At 46.2% G+C, this 19,619-nt stretch overlaps 1 protein-coding gene across 2 annotated transcripts in view; it reads right to left on the bottom strand.

Moving 5' to 3' along the window:
- GRIK4 (glutamate ionotropic receptor kainate type subunit 4) overlaps nt 1-19,619 on the bottom strand; it is a 476,424-nt gene that overhangs the window by 40,805 nt on the left and 416,000 nt on the right. For both annotated transcript variants that reach the window (XM_003923589.4, XM_074400736.1), the window contains one exon: nt 9,070-9,183. In XM_003923589.4, the coding sequence (XP_003923638.1) occupies nt 9,070-9,183 (114 nt within the window). The remainder of the gene's footprint in view (nt 1-9,069; nt 9,184-19,619) is intronic.

Raw genomic sequence — 19,619 nt, 5'->3', positions numbered from 1 at the left:
GTAAACTCTCAACCTACACACCCTCTTAGAGTACTCTTAAACATTATTTATTTAAACCCATCACCATTTATTGTGACTCTGTTGTATTTATAGGCATTTGTATTGATTTATACACATCTCTGTTGACTGTGAGTTGGGCCAGTTCCTGCTGGTAAATACAACCACTTTGGAAGCAGATAGGTGGTTATATATAGTCTATGCTCCAGATGTCGAAGATAGGTCAAGCTGTGCTGATGAAATTGAAAATTAGACAGCAGCAAAATTAGAACGAGCTCCCTTGATGTTTAGACTGTGCTTCAGACTGACTGTCAATCAGCATCCTTGACGCGCTTTGACGGAGGGAGAGATGCGAAGGGCTGGTCATCAACTGGCCACAATCCTGGTGTGTGTAGGTCCTTTGCATGAGAATAGTGGGGCCGTCCATGGAGCTATGAAGTGGCATGAACCCTGCCTCTTGCATGCCTAAAGTTCCTCTTGTCCTCAAAAATAATCTGTTGATTCACTGACACGTCACTCTAAGTGTACCAGATGAAATCACATTCTAGAAAGAATGCAATGCTTTTCCAGAGTCTGGAGCCAAATGCATGGGCAAACCAAAGCCAGGCAGTCAGGGACAGGTCGTGAATAAAATCCAGACTCTGGAGCCAGACTGCCCAAGATTGAATTCTGGCTCTACATTTACGAGACACACAATCCTGGTTAAGTTGGGTCACCTCTAGGTCTCTGTTTCTTCCTGTGTAACATGGAGGTAATAATAAAAACTACCTCATGGGGTTGTTTTGAGGACCCAGTGAGTTAACACACAGAGCTGTATGTGTGTTTGCTCCCCTTCTGTCCAATGGTAGCTGTGAGTGAAGAGGTCTCTAGTGGGGGAGATGGTGTGTTACAAAGAAGGGAACTTTCTTTTATACTGATGCCTTCTGCAATGGAAAAAAATACTAAACTTTCTGTCTTATACTGACACATGTTAAAGATGCTTTGGGAAGGATGCTATCTGGCTACAGCCACTTTTCAGAGCTCCTGGAGTTTCTATAACTGTACTACATGCATCATGAGAGTTCCTCCAGGGCTCTCCAGAGAAGCACTTAGGGCAATACCAGGCTTTCTTCTGGAAGGATGACTCTTAAAAGCCAGTGATTGCAACCTTTAGAACTCGATCCTGCCTCGACCTTCCCAAAGAAGTCACTGACAGAGAGGACCAGACACGTGACAGGTTCTCTTGGATCTGTGTTAGGGCTCTGTAGCCTAGTTACCATTTCCCTACACAAATGCGTGATATCAGCTCTCTTCCTTCCCCAAACTCCATCTCCTCACAGCATAGCCAAGGACAAAGTGTCCTTCATGTGCTTTTTTACAGTCCTTAGAACTAAATGGCAATTTATAGGAAGGTTGCTTGTGATATAGTCAACTCCCAGCAGTGCTCAATGGTCAATTAAACACTGTCCAGGGCTGAAGAGGTAAGAGAACGCAGTCTCTCCAAGACTCCTTCTGGGAGAGGCAGGTGGAGGTGATTTCTTCCTATCCCTCAGCAGGATCCCATGGATGGCTTCCCCCAGTGTGTCTGCAATGGATTGCCCTCCTGATATTTTGGTTTAGCGTGCACTCTCCACCTCTGACTCCAAGAAGAAAAAAAGGAAGCAAGTAATTAATTCCTATCCACATAAATAGACCAGATGGGTCTGTTGCCCATAGAACTCATATCTAGTGTATCCATTTTCAATTCCTGGCTGAAAATCTGGTGTGAGGAGACCTGCATTCTAATCCTGGCACTGACCTTGATGTGCTGAGTGGCGCTGCTAGGTAAGCCATTCAACTTCCTGTGTGCCACTGTTTTCTCCCATAGAAAGGAGCGTCATGAACACAGCACCTTAATCCACATGAAGAGGGGTCGTAAGAATTACCAAAATAATATCGATAACACACCTTGAGCTTCTTGAGAGAGAGCCACTCAACAAATAACCAATATTAACATGATTATACATTCAGGGATCTGTATTTCCATTATATGGGCTATCATGTTACTTAGCTTTAAGGAACAGAACTCTATTCATTTTCCATTTTCTTATAACAGAGTATTAAACAGTATTAGAAATGATTCACTGGTTTACTTAGCATTGTTCTCCGTTTTCCTAGCTAGTCTTTCTGAAATGAAACAGACCTTTTTGAAAAGCGGGTAATACATCCAGCAGTGTCATGGATTAATTTAATGTCAGCATTTATTTCTCCTCACTTTTTTTTTTTTTTACCACTGCCTGCTTTTTCTTTTTTCTTTTTCTTGAGAAAGAAGACTGTAGCTGAGAGTTAAGAAGAGAAAGACAACAGAGTATAAAACTTTCCCATTTGTTAACCAAAGGTGGAACAGGTTGGTAGCAGGGAAAGTGGTTAAGTTCACATTTTCCAGGGAGTCTCAGATGTTCTAGCTGGCTTGAGACCCTCTGTGGGATCAGAAATAGTATCCTCAAATAGTAAAGGATCTTGAAAGAGTGATCATCGAAAGCATGGTGTCAACACTGAAGAAGTACACCTATAATACCATGAAGACAGATAGTTGGACGTGTGTGGAACTTGGAGACCAAAAACCTGGTTTCACTGCCCCCAAGTAAAAAAACCTGCTGGACTTTCCTCTTTCCTGCGCACTAACTGGGCTCACAGAGTTTCAGAATTTTGTCCTGTAAAATGAGAATCATACAACTGGCTTCAGGGCATCATTGCATTGAGCCAGAGACTGCACATGGAAGTGCTTTATAAATTAGGAGATGTGAGTCAACATACAACAATCTTAGACATATGCCCATTCTCCTCGAAGAGGTCAGTACTGAGTTTTTATTTTAACTTATTTAATTTTTTAAGAGATGGGGTGTTGCTCTGCTGCTCAGGCTGGAGTGCAGTCATAGTTCACTGCAGCCTCAAATCCTGGTGATACTCCTGCCTCAGCCTCCGAAGTGGCTGAGATGACAGGTGTGCGTCACTGCACCCAGCAACAATGAACTGCTCAGATGAGATTTATTCATATGGGGGTTCTATGGGCCAAACACTGAATCCCAGGTTGGCTTCTGGCACACTCTGATGATGCCTTGCTCTAACAGTCGGGGTGTGCTTGAGGAATACAAATTCACTTTAATATTAATCCGAGCAAAACATCATTAGGTAAATTGCTGCTGCAGAAAAAAAAAAGAGACAGAAAACTACATGATATACTCTAACATCAAATACAAATGGTTTTGATTTTTCATGTTCTTTCCCCCTCCATTCATACAGATATTTGAGAGCTCAAAGTATGCATCAATACCATAAAACCCTTGACTGCAAAATGTCCTTGGAATTATACTGCCATACCAAATACTGAACTTTATCAATATGAAGAGATGAGCTGATGTGCCAGGGAAATCACGAGTCTTGAACTTCAGATGTCCTGCCACTTGGCTCCCATCCTTGAAGTACCAGGACAACAAAGGCTAATGGCTGGACCGTTTACATATAGCCTAGAAGCCCATCTGGCCCCAGCCAAGGATTCTGATACCTTCCTAGGTGGATGCTCTGAGACAGCAGTGAGTTCAGGCAGCAACTACAGCCAGACCTAAGCAGAAGCTGCATCTAGGCTGCCTGAAACATCTGCCTCCCACCTCTTTTTGTTCTTAAGACCTGCTGGGGTAAAGGCCAGAAGGTTAAAAAAAAAAAAAATTCTATTTGGGTCACTTGTCCTGCTGCCTGGAATACTGGCCCTGTAAGCTTCCCTAATAGAATCCCAGGTTCCTGGGGCTCGGTGCTGCCTAATCAGGAGCCACAAAGGAAGGCATAGCACTCACTGCCCACAGGATCACTGAATTTATGGCCTGCCCTCCTTCCTTTCCCTCCTTCCTATCAAGTAACTACTGCAGGTTTAGGATGATCACATTTTCTACACCTAAAATCATATAAAAATCTGTGGTCTGACAAGAGGGTAATTTTCCCTTAATGTACCTCCCACTAGGGGCTACAAAGGGAGAGACAGATAAACAAAGAATAATATTATGCAACCTAAAAGTATTGTAATAGAAGTACAGGCTCCTCCATCTAGGGGAGCCGCATGGAAGAGCAAGTGCCATTTGAGCTGGGTATTGAAAGCCAGGGAAGAGTTTGTTAGCTGGTTGAGAGGCAAGTAGATGAGCATAAACCTAGATGAGGAAGGATGCAGGAAGGGGCTGACCTGACAAAAGATCAGTGAGCAGCAAGGGGCGAAGTTGCCTACAGGCAAATACCTGGATGTAGGAAAGCTGAACTTTTTCTTGTGAGTGATGGGCAGCTGGTGAATGATTTCAAGCAGGAAGTTGATATGATTACGTTTTTTTTAAAAAACAACAACAACACCCAGGCTGCAGTATGCACAATAGATTATAAAGGAATAATTAATATACATTTATTGAGTATAATAGCTAACACTTTATTGTGCATATGTCAGGCACTGCTGTGAGTGCATTACATATGTATTCTCATTAATTTGCATGACAATCCATTTTTACAAATGAATAAGCTGAGATGTATGTGGCATGCATCTAATAACTGTAAAAGCTGGGAATAAACCCAGACAGTCTGGGTCCAGACTCCATGGTTCTCACTCTGCTGTTTCTTGGTGAATGCTTATAAGGACTGTGGCCTTTTGATGGGGATCCTGTAATGGACAAGAAATGCCTTGCCCTAAAGGAGGATACAGGCTGCAGGAATGGCAGCAGAGATTGGGAAAGCCTGAACCAAGGCACAAACGGGGATACACAGTATATTGGAAAACTCTTCGGGAGATGAGATGACCAATGGAATGTGTAAGGTAAGAAAAGTTAAAGATGGCTCAGGTTACTGGATGGAGAGTCCATTATCTGATATGGGGCACAGGGAAGGAGGGTAAGTGTGAGTCAGAAACACATGGAATGCAGTTTGTGACACAGTTTTTGGGGTGTCTGTGAGACATCCAGGTGGAGATGTGAAGAAATGTGTCAGAAATACATTACTGGAGCTCGGGGGAGAGGCCAAGGTTAGATTTACAGATTTGGGAGGGAGTGAGATTGTCCAGGGAGAGTAGGTAGAATGAGAAGACAAAAGGATATTGGACATTTAAGGTGGGTGAGAAAGAAAGAAAGAGAGAAAGAGAGAGAGAGGAGGGAGGGATGGGAGAGAGAAAGAGAGAGACAGAGAGAGCGAGAGAGACTTTTAAAAAGCAGGATGGAAAAACAGTAACAAATGCCAAAGCCAGAATCCTCAGCCAGCTTGTGAGTAACAGGGAGTAGGTGGTAAAAAAAGAGCAAAACATTCTTATTTTGGTCCCAAGAATGCCTGAACAGAAACAGAGATTATACTCAGTGTTAGGAAGAAGGTAAATATCCCACAGTCAACTGTTGATTATCTGTGTTCATGAAAATGCCTAGATAATCTTAGATCGCTGGAAAGTCACAAATTATTTATTTGGACTTCAGAGACATACTTGTTACTACTTATTATGTTGGAGGCTTTAACAATAATTCTTAACTAGGCACTTTAAGTTAATTATTTTTACATTTGCACACAGGTTTGATTGCCACCAGATGCTCTGTTTATGGTAACAATAACTCATCAGTAACTCATCAATAACTCATCAGGTGACCTGATAAACACAGAACTAACATAGACATTCTAGATCCTTATAAATCATAAATGTGATTAAATTACCCATATTTTTGTTCACAGATAACTAACAATTAGAGAAAAATTGCAAAACAATGAATACCCAGTATTTAATTTCATTACCTTTACACTATGATATTAGAGATAGCATCTCTACGTAATTTTAGATTTAGGCTCTTAGAGGGGACTCTGCCAGTTCATCCTTTAACCAGAGCACATCTGGCTAAGGCCCCCTTTGTTTCAGACACAGCAACGTTCATCTCTGACTTATTCTAACCAGGTCTCCCCTGGGTTAGTCAATTTGGGATTGTTCTCTCCTCAGCTGACTTTTTGGTACTTTCTAAGCATGGTGTCTCACACACAGAATGCACTCGATGAATATTTGTTGAATAAACGTAAAAACTGTCAGTTCTGCTTAGCGTAAGCTGTTCATCCCAGCCCTCATTTCGTACTCAGCCTGGCCCCCTGTTATCAATCAGGTCTAGGCAGCCACATGGCGTGTGGGTGCTTCAGTGTGGAGGCCGGAGGAGGAGAGGAATCCTCACCTAACAGTCAGGGGTGAGTGAGTGTGTGTGTGTGTGTGTGTGTGTGTGTGTGTGTGTGTGTGTGTGTATAGAGATAAAGAGAGATTGGGAGAGACAGGGAGATTTATTGTAAGAAATTGGCTTACATGATTGTGGGGGCTAATAAGTCCAAAAGGCAGGCAGGCTAGAAACGCAGGCAGGATTTCTACGTGATAGACTTAAGGCAGAATTCCTTCTTCAGGAAACCTCAGGTTTTGCTCTTGTATCCTTTAGCTCATTGGATGAGGTCCACCCACTTTATCAAGAGTATTCTCCTTTATGAAGTCAATTCATTGTAGACGTTAGTCCTATCTATGAATACCTTCACAGCAGATCCGACTAGTGGTTGACCAAGCATCTAAGCCAGGCGTCCCCAAACTTTTTACACAGGGGGCCAGTTCACTGTCCCTCAGACCGTTGGAGGGCCGCCACATACTGTGCTCCTCTCACTGACCACCAATGAAGGAGGTGCCCCTTCCTGAAGTGCCGCGGGGGGCCGGATAAATGGCCTCAGGGGGCCACATGAGGCCCGCGGGCCGTAGTCTGGGGACGCCTGATCTAAGCAACATAACACGGCCAAGTTGGCACAGAAAAGTTGCCATCCCAGAAATGAATGCAGGGGAGCTCAAACAGGTTTTCAGGTGGTAGGAAATATTTAGTCAACAATCCAATTTGGAACGTCCAGAGGGTTGGCAAATTGCAGTTTCTTTCTGGCCAGAGTTGCTATTCAGGACAGTAGTACCCTAGGTGCGGAGGGCAGCCTAGCAGCAGGTGTTTCCTGGTGGCAAAAGCACCTGGGGTCAGGTGCCTTCCACCAGCTGGTTCCTGACGGGCCACTGAGTGACCAGCAGGGCTTTAATGCCCTCCAGAAATCTAGACATCAAGGCCAGAGCCTAGCTGCATGGCTGCCGCAGGTCACAGCTGGTTAGTTAGGACAAAAGCTGTGTGTGTCCATTTCTTTTGGATGTCCCTCGACTCCAGCGGTCAGTGTAGGGAAGGGGAGCTCCAGAAACGGTGCTGGCTGGAAGACTGCCTAGTGAGTGCCCACAGATGTAACGACGGCAAGACACTGCCCTGGAGTTCAGAGGCCTGAGTTCCAGGCTCAGCCCTGGACTAGCTCCAAGCATGACTTCCGTTTCCTTATCTGTAAATTGGAAATTATCACACCTGCCCTCTTTCCCCAAAGAACCATCTTGAGGACCAAATGACAAAAAGGGTGCACAAAAGTGCCCTGTGCAAGTAATTCAAAGATCACACACAGGAGGGTGGCAGGCTGCTGTCCTGGAGAAAGCACAGACTTCAAACACGTCATTCCTGGGTTTGAACCCTGTTTTACTTACTAACATGTGGCCTTGCCCATGTTTTTAAGCTGATTGCAACTCAGTTTCTTCCTTTCTAAAATAAGAACGGCACAACTATATTCATCTCCCGGGACTGCCATAAAAATTACAACTGGTGGCTTAAAACAACAGAAATGTATCATGTCATAGTTCTGGAGGCTGGAAGGCCACATTGAGGTGTTGGTGGGGCCAGGCTCTCTGCAGGCTCTACGAAAGAATCCTTCCTTGTCTCCTCCAGCTTTCGGTGATTGCCAGCAATACCTGGTACTCCTTGGCTTGTAAATGTGTCACTCCAATCTCTGCCTTCCAATTCCCATGGCATTCTCCTCTCTGTGTCTGTGTTCAAATTTCCCTCTTTCTATAAGGACAGCAGGCATTGGATCAGGGTCCAGCCTAATCTAGTATGACCTCATCTTCACGTGAGTACATCTGCAAAGACCCTGCTTCCAAACGAGAGCACATCCACAGGTCCTAGATGTTAGAACTTCAGTGTGTATTTTGGTGGGGCGTACACAAGTCAACCCCTCACAACAATCCCCATCACAGGGTTGGGAGAATAGGCTGGAGCTGCAAAGGTGGACAATCCCCCTTTCTCTGGAGCTGGGATATGGGACCTGGCAAGGGGTCAATTCTTCAGCAGGCATGTGGGGTGACCTCTTGTTCCCTCCCCTGTTGGGCAGCCTCAAGGTATGGGCTCTGTTCTGGAGCATACCATGGCAGCTGAATCATGGGCACTGAAAGTGACTAGCATATTGGGCAAATCTGTACAACACTCTGCACTTAGAGCCAGTTCGGCTGACAAGACGAAAGGAAGGCTCTTCTGTCCAGTAAGGTAAACTAGCAAAGTCAGCTGTTTGCTGGCACTGTAATGGTTATCCATTGACGGATGGGACCCAGCCAGGCTGACTCTTCCTCTGCTCTTCCCACCAGCCAGTATACTTGAAGGTCATGTCCATACTCAGCTGCCTATTGGTGTGTTCTCACAAACTCACTGTGCCACTCACCCTGGCCTACCCAGACAGAGGAGTCTTTTTTATAGGGGGTGGGAATGCAGAAAAGGGCAGGCAGGGTACAAATGACATTAAATGATCTACCCTTTATTCTGCAGGACAGATCATAAAGAGAGAAAGAATCTACATTCCCTCACCAGATGCAACACTAGAAGTGAACACAGGTGGACTTGGAAGTAACTAGAGTGACTTATCTGGGTTGCAGGCCCTGCCTCCAGAAGGGGGCAAAGTGACCCACGGGGCCAGTCACCAACACAGGATACACCAAGTATTGGATGATCATTCTTGGTCATTGCTATTCAGGGAGGCAGGAGCAATTTTTACTGGAAAGTCCACAAGCATGACTTCTCCATCCCTCTAGTTTGCAAGTTCGTGCAGCTGATAGGAGAAAAAATAGCCCAACGCATTTGCATTTAAGTCTTGAAATCTAAATATTTCCGTGAGTCATTCATTATTCCCATATAACTCAGTGTTTGCATGCAAATAACTTTAATGACATAAATGCTTATAAAATAAGTCTCTTACCATATGAACACGGTAAAGAATGCTAATTCCCAGAGTCATGAATGGCTTAGAGAAATCAATCACCTTCTCCCGTTCAGCTGTAATGGTGAGGCCTGCCACAGCCAGATCTGCTTTCTGAAAGGAACAGAAACAGCCTGTCAGTGGGATGGCCATAGGAGACGAGGCACGGAGACTTGCGACCGGCAACCATCACTGCTATTGGAGATGTGATGCTGGTCTGACTTCTTGCTTGAGGAGCAACTCTAAGTCAACATAGCATAGCCCAGATCTGAATGATCACTCATAAACGTACATGGATATTGAAGCTATAACTCATACTCACTTACCGTTAGATCCCTTTAAATACATAAATAATTTTGAAAACAGGGGTATCACTACCAGACTGTTCAGAGATGGTCTCTAAGTGTCCTAGGGTAGGGATCTTGGGAGAGGGACACTGGAAGATTGGGCTCCTGCATTTTTAATACGTTTCTTTTTTCTTTTTTTGAGAGAGGGTCTGGCTCTATCACCCAGGCTGGAGTGCAGTGGCACTATCTCCTCTCACTGCAACCTCTGCCTCCTGGGTTTAAGCAATTCTCCTGCCTCAGCTTCCTCAGTAGCTGGGACTACAGGTGCGTGCCACCATGCCTGGCTAATTTTTATTTTTTTTTAGTAGAGACAGGGTTTCAACATGCTGACCAGGATGGTCTCAAACTCCTGACCCTGTGATCCACCTGCATTGGCCTCCCAAAGTATTGGGATTACAGGCATGAGCCACCACACCTGGCCCATTCTCGATATTGAATAGTGTTTGTTTTGTTCAGAGGACAAAACTCCACTGAGTGCCTATGGTGCATAAGAAACTTTGCTGAAGGCAGTTACAATGAAAAGTAAAAATGCTGGAACCACAGAAATCAGAAAAATTTTAATGGAATCCCATTCATCCCACAGTGAGGAAGCCGAGACCAGGAAACAGAGCAAGCAGCCCAGTGTCATCAAGCTCATCCCGGCCAGGGGTAGGATTCAGGCCTCCCGGATCAATGGCCACTTATGTCGCTGTCCATGTTAAACTTCAGGCATCATTAGCAGACCCATAAGAGTCGTCTCTGGTCCCTTTAATGCAAAACAACCAGCATTTGTTGAAGAGAGGCTCCTTCCTTTCCCCTTGCCTCCAAATTGTACCTCAAGGGCCCACATCTGATGAGAGTCAGCCCTGAATTAAAGCCTTCTGGGAAAGATGCTTTAGACTTCCTCAATACTCTTCTATGTCAGGAAGTTCTTCCTTGTATCTAATTTAAATCCACCCTGTTGAAAGCAAGTCTGTTTCCTATTAGTCTACTCTCCTGCAGCTGGGGAAGTGGGAAAAGCCCAGAACTGGTGCTCAGTTCTAATCCATGCTCTGCTTTAACTAACAACTAACTAACCAACCTGGACTAGTCATTTCACTTCCCTAGGCTTCCTTAACCTCATCCATAAATCAAGGATGTAGAGTTGAGAGTGCCAGAGTCCTTCCTAGCAATCCTCTGTGGTGGTTCTCAACCACCTACCTCAGAATCGCCTGCTAGATCAATTAAAATGTGAATTCCTGTCTTGTCCCATACCTCCTGGATCAGACTTTCTGGTGGTAGGACCCAGGAATCTGCATTTATAAAAAGCTGCCCTGATGATTGTTACTTATACTGTACTAAGTGTTAAGAGCCATGTTTTTATGACCTGGGTGCTGTACCTCAGAGTAGCCTACAACGATTTACATTTTCTAATGCTGGTAGATCAGCTGATGCAAAAGATGAAATAAGAAAAGTTAAGTGTGGTCCAACAATCTACAAACAGGTGAATCAGCTCTGAATGACTGTACATACAAAGACTGCTAAGACAGTAGGGAGACAGTTGTACTGGCCCTTATTTTACACACAAGGGAATTATGATTTGTGTACAGGAAGGATAAGTTGATTGGCAAAGGTCAGTTTTTTCTCTACCTCAACCCCAATCCTCCATCACCAATTCAGGTTCCACCCCATAAAGCAGTCACATGATCCAGCACAGCTGAGCAGACTCGGAGCATTACACAGTGAGATCATCCTTAAAAGCAACTAAGTGAGGGTGAAAGAGATTTTTAATACAAAATAGAAAATGTGAATGACTCATTCTGTATTTCTCCAAGACAGTGCTGATGACTGCTATCAAGTGAATCAACCCTTGGGTTCAAAGTGAGGTTTGATTAGAAGATTGTTAGTGCCTTCACTTGGGGAACTCTTTAGAGGGTTGCTTGGGCCTCTCGGAGCCTCAGCCACTCCACAACAGTAGCACTGATTTGAATTCAGCTTTTGAGCATTGGTGTCAGGCAACAGAAATGAACCAAATTGGTAGCCAAGCATTACCTGAAACTTGACAGGGGAAAACAAGAGTTAAATGGGCTGGAATGAAGAAACTGAAGAAGAGATGGCAAGATTAGAAAAATTAAGTGATGAAATGGGAAAGAGGTAAACGTGGCATCCAGTCCTTTCTCTTGTTATTTAAAAAGCATCCAGCCAGGCGCGGTGTGGCTCACGCCTGTAATCCCAGCACTTTGGGAGGCCAAGGCGGGCAGATCACCTGAGGTCGGGAGTTCAAGGCCAGCCTGACCAACATGGAGAAACCCCATCTCTACTAAAAATACAAAATTAGCTGGCTGTGGTGGCACATGCTTGTAATCCCAGCTATTCGGGAGGCTGAGTCCGGGGAATTGTTTGAACCAGGGAGGCAGAGGTTGAGGTGAGCCAAGTTCGTGCCGTTGCACTCCAGCCTGGGCAACAAGAATGAAACTTCATCTCAAAAAAAAAAAAAAAAATCAATTAACCAAAGTCAACAACTCTATCCTCAAGTTTATTTTTCTCACACCCCACTTTCCTTCAAAACAGGCAAACTTTGGATCAAAATTTGGAAATCATTTCACAAGTCAATAAAAGTTGGCCAACAGTGACATTATGCCAGAACAATTCCGCAAGTCCCTATAGAGACACATCTGGAAACGAACAGCAGCTCACTGCCAGGTTCTTCCCTGGGCACACGGAGAATGACCACATGCCCAGGGAGGGGTTTTGCCCCATGTTTGGAGAGGGCATTTATATCTACTCATTCACTGACACTTCCCTACAAACAGGGAAACTGCTTCATGTGCACACTGTCCTGTCGGCACATTTCCACCAGCCCCAGTTTTTCTTTCCCTTATCTCCGGTCAAGAGGACACTGGGGATGAGGGAAGCAGGGAAGGAGAAAGCAAAGGGCAGTGACAAGCTGAAAGAAGCCATGGAGGTTTTCTGGAGGTTGCTTTTTGCATTTAATATTATATTCTCAGTAAAGAGGCGTAATTACCTGCTTTGTCTTGAATGCCCTGGGATATCAGCAACAATCACATAGGATCAGAGTATTCCAAAATGTGTGTGTTCGTTATTTCACCTTAGTTAGAAAGACATGGCTGGGAGTGGTGGCTCACGCCTGTAATCGCAGCACTTTGGCAGGCCAAGCTGGGCAAATCACCTGAGATCAGAAGTACAAGACCAGCCTGGGCAGCATGGTAAAACTCTGTCTCGACTAAAAGTACAAAAATTAGCCGGGCATGGTGGTGTGCATCTGTAGTCCCAGCTACACTTGGGAGGCCGAGACAGGAGAATCTCTTGAACCCAGGAGATAGAGGCTGCAGTGAGCTCAGATCATGCCACTGCACTCAACCTAGGCAACAGAGCAAGACTCAGACTCAAAAAAAAAAAAAAAAGACATGATGCTGTAAAGCAGCCTTCGGATAAAGAGATTATGTGCCATGAAACCCAACTAATAAGATAGGGCGCTGGGACTGCGATTCCATCCAGGAATCTCCGGTGTGGGAGGCTGAAGGGCATGTAGAATGCTAAGGGGTATGGTACAGTGAGAACCCATCAAGCCTTTCTGCTCCTCTGCCCCCTGGGGGATGTGCAGGGGCCAGGCTGGGAGGGGTGGGCATGCTCTCCAGAGGAAAGAGCAGGGAACAGGACATCAGAAGACCTGGCTTTTGGTGTCTGGCTCCTGCTTTCACGGCCACTGAAGTACACTGAGCTCCATCGAGACAGCACCAGGGCAAGTGAGAACCAGATGGGCAATGGGCAGCTCCGTGCCTTGCTGAGGAAAAATAGCTAAACACAGGCAAAGAAGACCCTAGGAATCCAAGAGGCAAAATCTCATCAGCGGCACAGTCTGTGCAAACTTGCTGGGAGGAGCAGAAGCAGCAGCACCCAGCTGTCTCTGTCAGCTTCACAGAGTTTTCTCAGAAGTACTCAGTGCTGGAAGGCCACGTCTGCTAAAGAGAAGGGAAAATCTGCAGACAAAGTTGGAAAAGGCCCGTTATGAAAGAGAAATGAAACCTGTATCTCTCCTAACAGGGAGACAGAAAAAACGTTAAAGGATCCCAATGCACTTAAGAGGCCTCCTTTGGCCTTTTTCTTGTTCTGTCCTGAGTATCATCCCCAAACCAAAGGAGAACATCCTGGCCTATCCACTGGTGATGTTGCAGAGGAACCGGAGATGCGGACTGACACCACTGCAGGTGACCAACAGCCACAGGAAAAGAGGGCTGCGAAGCTGGAGGAGAAATCCAGAAAGGATATTGCTGCAAACTGAGCTAAAGGAAAGCCTGATGCGGCAGAAAAGAGAGCTGTCAAGGCTGAAGAAAGCAAGGGAAAAAAGGAAGAGGTGGAAGACAAGGAAGATGAAGAGGAGGAGAAGGAGGAAGATGAAGATGAAGACTGAGATGATGATGAAGAAGTTGGTTCTAGAGTATTTTTTTCTTGTATATAAAGCACTTAACACCCCCCACCAGCCACCGAACACAACTCATTCGTTTTAAAGAAAATAAGCGAAATGTAAGGCGATGTAGAATTTGCTTTTTAATTGTAGTGTCTTTTTGTATGGTTGACACCCTACTGAATGCGTCTTCAGATAACCCTGTCTTGGTGGTATTTTTAATAGTCACTAACCTTGCCTGGCATAGTATGAGGTTCACTAACCTTGCCTGGCATAGTATGAGGTTGTAAGTTGGCACAAAAATTTAAAAAGCAGGTTCTTGTTGGTGCACAGCACAAATTAGTTATGTATGGGGTGGTGGTTTATTCATTTTTAGTTGACTCTGATGAAGCTTACACACAACAACTGTTGTTCTGTTAACTGAGTACCACTCTGTAACTGCAAAAACAAAAAGTTGCAGCTGGCCGGGCGCAGTGGCTCACACCTGTAATCCCAGCACTTTGGGAGACCGAGGTGGGTGCATTGCGAGGTCAAGAGATCAAGACCATCCTGGCCAACATGGTGAAACCCTGTATCTACAAAAAATACAAAAATTAGCTAGGCATGGTGGTGCATGCCTGTAATCCCAGCTACTCAGAAGTTGAGGTAGGAGAATCACTTGAACCCAGGAGGCGGAGGTTGCAGTGAACTAAGATCGTACCACTGCACTCCAGTCTGGGCGGGATAGAGCGAGACTCTGTCTCAAAAACAACAGCAGCAACAACAACAACAAAAACCCTAAAAGTTGCAGCTGTTTGGTTGACATTCTGAATGCTTCAAAGTAAATACAATTTTTATTTTATTTTTTATTTTTATTTTTTTGAGACAGAGTCTCACTCTATCTTGCCCAGGTTGCAGTGCAGTGGCATGATCTTGGCTCACTGCAACCTCCAGCTCTCGGGTTCAAGTGATTCTCCTGTCTCAGCCTCCCAAGCACCTGCGACTACAGGTGTAGGCCACCAAACCTGGTTAATTTGGTATTTTTAGTAGAGATGGGGTTTTATCATGTTGGCCAGGCTAGTCTTGAACTCCTGACCTCAGGTGATCCACCCGCCTTGGCCTCTCAAATTTTTAAAATTTAAAACCAGTAAGAAGCCCTGGCTGTTGTCACTGGAGAGCTACAACCTCATTTCGACCTTAGGCAAATTATTCCACCGTCTGAAATAGTGTCCTCAACTGTAAAATGAGAGGGTTCAAGTGGAGGCTGTCTAAGCCACTTTCCAGTTGCAAAATGCCCTTCTTTAATGTACCTGGCTAGAAGAGGCAGAGCTTACACGAACGGCCCCCACTTTGCTTAAATGGGTGACGGTGGTCAGCACTACTGAATACTTTGAGGAGGAAACTAATGACCAGCCTAGTCAGCGAAGAGCAGCAGCTAGCAGGGACATTTTATTTTAGGGAAAGAAATCCAGAAAGGTCAGAAAGGTACAATACCATCTGGGGAAGGCAGGTCTAAAATCATAACCCGGGGGGATGGGAAACCAGAAAAGGTTGAGACCATTAGAGCCAGAGGGTGGGTCTGCGGGAGGAAGAAAAGGACTGGTGAAGGAAAGCAGAGACTGCTCCAGGCATCCCAGGTTCCTGGCTGTGGCGTGGGGCGGATGTGCGCCCGCACAGGGGTATATAAATACATTCCCTCCGAGAGAAAGGCCTCTCTCCTCTCCCTATTTTTGACTGAAAGTGTTCTTTGAAGAGCTTTGTGTTCTGCCTCTAAGAGATCCCCTCTTTTATCTCCTGGATGTTTGTAGAGTTTACAAGGGGAGGGCAGGCAGGAGCCAGTCTGGAGGTGACTTCCAAAACACACTCTCTTTGGCTTCCTGGAGATTAATAGGGGCCATGCAGCCGCTACCATTCTTATCACAGCCTGAATGCTTGGTGTGGCCACTGCTCTTCTCCTGGGACGTGAGCCTGACTGGGAGGAAGATGAGCTTTCACAACAAGGCTGCGGTCTGCATCCGCCTGGGCCCGCTGCTCCCACTCTGGGCTTCCTGAGAAGGGCATGTGAGTGGTCTAATGGCAGCGCCAGATCCGGGACCATTGGAAGCCAGCAAAGCCTTCCCATCTCCCTCCCCTTCTTTTTCCAAGACAGCTGCTGCCCTCTTTCGGGGAAAATTCCCTCCCTCCCGCTCAGCAGTGCCCTAGCACCATGGCACTGACCTCTTGCAGCCTCAGGCCTGCCTCCGCCACCTGGCCTGGCTGCCCCCTCTTACACACAGTCATGCCAATGGGGGGATGGGATGAGTCAGGAGACCTGCCAATGCCTCTGCTCCTTGCCATCCAAATGTCCATGTGCGACTCACTTCCCTTCTCTGGGACTCATTTTTCTCCACTGTGAAATGGGGCAATACCAGATGACGGCTGTGGAAGAGCTTTATAAATCATACAAACTGTAGAGTGCTGCCATATTAGTAAGTGCTGCACTATTAAGGCAGTAGAGGGGGCAGCGGAACTTAGCTTTCAGTATGGGCTACACCTACCTGGACCCGCACTCACTTACTTCGTGTATGACCTTGGGCAAGTCATTTATTCAGCTTTTTCTAAGCCTCAGTTTGCTTATCTATAACCCAGGGATAATAACAGTACCTAGCTCCTAGAACTGTTGAGAAGACAAATGAGACCATGTCTGTAAGTGCTGGGGCCTGGCTCGACGTAAGCTGCCGGTGTTTGCAGTTGGGATGTCAATGCTTTTGCTGCTGCTGAGCTTGGCAATGAGGCTTATCTTAGCAAGGGCTTAGAAACAGGTCTTGACCCATGATGAGTTGTAGGCGTGTTTGGAGGCAGGCAGGCCTGTTCTGTGTACGTGGAGCCCTCACTGCTCACCATGGTCCCCAAACACTCAGCCCTCTGCGGCCTTTCCTGGGTGACCTGGATAACATGCATATCTGTGCCGACATAATGTGCTTCTCTGGTGTGACTGTCTGTCTCTGTGGAACCATGTGGGGTCCAGGCCTCCCAGACCTCATGCTGTCCCATCCTTTGGAAAACTCTGGGAAAAATCCAGTTCCTAGCTTGGAAAGCCAGTCATTCTCCCCAGCCCCTTCCTTGATAGATGATTCTCCTTTGGGGAGAATGAATTAAATGGCCTCTCTGGCTCCCTCTGAATTCTCTTTCAGATCCTCTCTGTTATCTCTGATCAGCTTCCAGATCTTTCTTCTCTGACCTTTTTATACTGCACCCTCTCCCCTCAGCTTTCTGCCCCAGGGGAGGCCAGCTGCCCCTGCCCCCTCTCTATACCAGCAGCTTTCTACAACTTTACAAGTCAGGCCTCCATGCCTCCTGTTTCACCTTCTGCTCGGGCTGCAGAGTCCTCCCATTCTTTGATGTCATTTAACTCTGTAACTGTGTTACTTAACTCTGGAAAGCTTCGGGAAGCTACAGTTGGGATGAGAAAACGCTACCCTGAAGAAGGTTGTACTGAGCATTCCTGGAAACCTTCATTCCAAGGTAATTGTCTCTGGAGAGCCCCTATATATTGAAAAGGTTTATGGAATTCCAAGCAAGGCCAGGCCTGGGGCTGTGAAAATGAGGCTGGCGTTATCTGTAAATAACCCAGATAGGAAACAGCTCTGCACCCAGCAAGCCTGGCTTTCCTGGGAGGGATAATGCACATTTGACTCTGGATGAGGATCTGGGTTGAAGGTAACATGGGGCGCAGAGCTCCCTGGGGGATTTCTGGGTGGGTGGGAGCTGTCTGCAGAGCGCAATGCCCCTCCCTGCCTATTTCCTCCTCTCTCATGCTCAGTGTACCCTCACGACTCTTCACTGACCCTCTGCCCTGCACCAGGCAGCGTGCAAGGTGCTGGGACACTATGGTGAACAAATACAGGCATGGTCTCTGACAGCAAAAAACTTACAGGCCAATGGAGGAGGTGAACAGGTATCAAGATTGTAAAAAAAAAAAAAATTGCAAAATTGCACATGTGCGTTGTTTATAGAGGTGTTATACATGGCACCACGCGAAGGTGAAACGGGGCTCGGGCAGAGCCTGGGAGATCCACAGGGGCTTTCTGCAGATGAGACTCAGCTGCCTGAACAAGAATGACCAGTGACGAGGCCTGGGCGAGCATTCCCACAGAAGGCAGAGCAAGGGTCAAGGCCCTGATGCAGGAGGGAGCTTGATGCTTTCAGGGCTTATAGGAAGGCCAGAGTGGCTAGAACACATGGCCAGGAGCATGCTGTCAGATGAGGCGGGAGAGGCAGGTGGGGAGCAGAGGATGCAATGCCCCAGAGGGCAATCAGAAGGCCCTGAAGTATTCTGTACAGTGAATGTCCTACTTGTAATATCAGTACAGCGACACCCATATCCTTTCCTGTGTGTCAGGCACTGAACTAAGCCCTTTACATGTTACCTCACTCAGTACCCACAAAACCTCTGTGAGACAGGTTGCCATTATTATCCCTATTTAACAGATGAGAAAACTGAGCCACAGAGAGGTCAAGTAACTTGCCCCAGGTTGCACAGCAAGTAAGTGGCAGAGCCAGGATTCAAACCCAGGTAATTTGGCTTCAGAGTCTGCATGCTGAATCTGCCACACATTCAATCCACTCTAAGGGAGGCAAGAAAGAGCCCTCTGCACTTTCCTCCTCACGCCCTTGCTGAGTATATCACCACACTCCGGGCAATCTGGTCTCCACCCCACCACTCCACCAACGTCACTCTAGCCAGGTCAGCATGACCTCCATGGCACAATGACCAAGGGGTGCTTGAGTCCTTGTCTTGCCAAGCTTCCTAGCCTGCCCTTCTCTCCAGTCCCTGCAGGGGCCCTCCTAATAAGGCCAAAGTCAAGGACACAGCTCTCCTTCCCTCCACCTGCTCCGTCTTGTGACTACATTGCCTGGGTCACTGGCACCAAGCCAAACTGGGTTCAAGTCCTAGCCCTGCCAGTTACTATGTGACCTTAGATAGGTATGATACCCTCTTCTAGCTCACTTTTCTTATCTGTAAAATGGGGATCATAATTGCCAATTCAGATGTGTTATGAGGACAAAGGAAATCATACATATAATGCACAAAACACATTACCTGGAATGTAGCAGGTGCTCCATATTTCTAGCAAAACTCACTTATGCACGACCACAACTATACCTGTCTTACCTCTTTAAGAAATTATTCAAGACTCCTACTCCTCTGCAGTCCGGCGTGGGAGTCTGGCCCTCGTGGTCTGCCTACTGCTACAAGTTCAGCCCCACCTCCATCACTCCTCTCCCAGACACTGCCCCTCCCCTGCAGCCAGGCCAGCTCAGCTGGCTCTCAACACACCTTGTGCTTTTCTGCACTTATATTTACCCCGCATCAAAAGTCCAACCATCAACTCCACCTACTCTTCAAGATCTACTCAAAGTTTACCATCCTCATAAAACCTTCTCTGATCATCTTCCCAGGCAGAAGCCCTCCCTCCTCTGTCACCAGAGAGAGAAGGCAATGCTCACGCCACCCGCCGTGGCACATACTATAAATTTCCTTGTATTAGAACAGGAGGCCTGGGTTCCCACGCCAACTCTGCCACCTATGAGCTGTGTAACCTTAACTTCTCTGTGCCTCAGTGTTTTCATTGATGAAGTAGGGATAATGATAGTTCCCACCTCCATGGAGCTTCTATGGGAGTTAAGTGAGCAACCCGCACAAAGCTTAGGCCTGACACAGATAACTCACAATAAACGTTAGCTCTTACTATTACTGCTGTTGACACTTGTCTGCATATCTTATCTCCACATTAGATAAGTTTCTTGAAGCAGGGATCAAGTCTTTTAAAAACTTAACATAAACACCATTTCAAAGC

The sequence above is a fragment of the Saimiri boliviensis genome, chromosome 6 (genome assembly GCF_048565385.1).
Source record: "Saimiri boliviensis isolate mSaiBol1 chromosome 6, mSaiBol1.pri, whole genome shotgun sequence".
Lineage (NCBI taxonomy): Eukaryota > Metazoa > Chordata > Mammalia > Primates > Cebidae > Saimiri > Saimiri boliviensis.
This window is presented reverse-complemented; position numbering and strand designations above follow the sequence as displayed.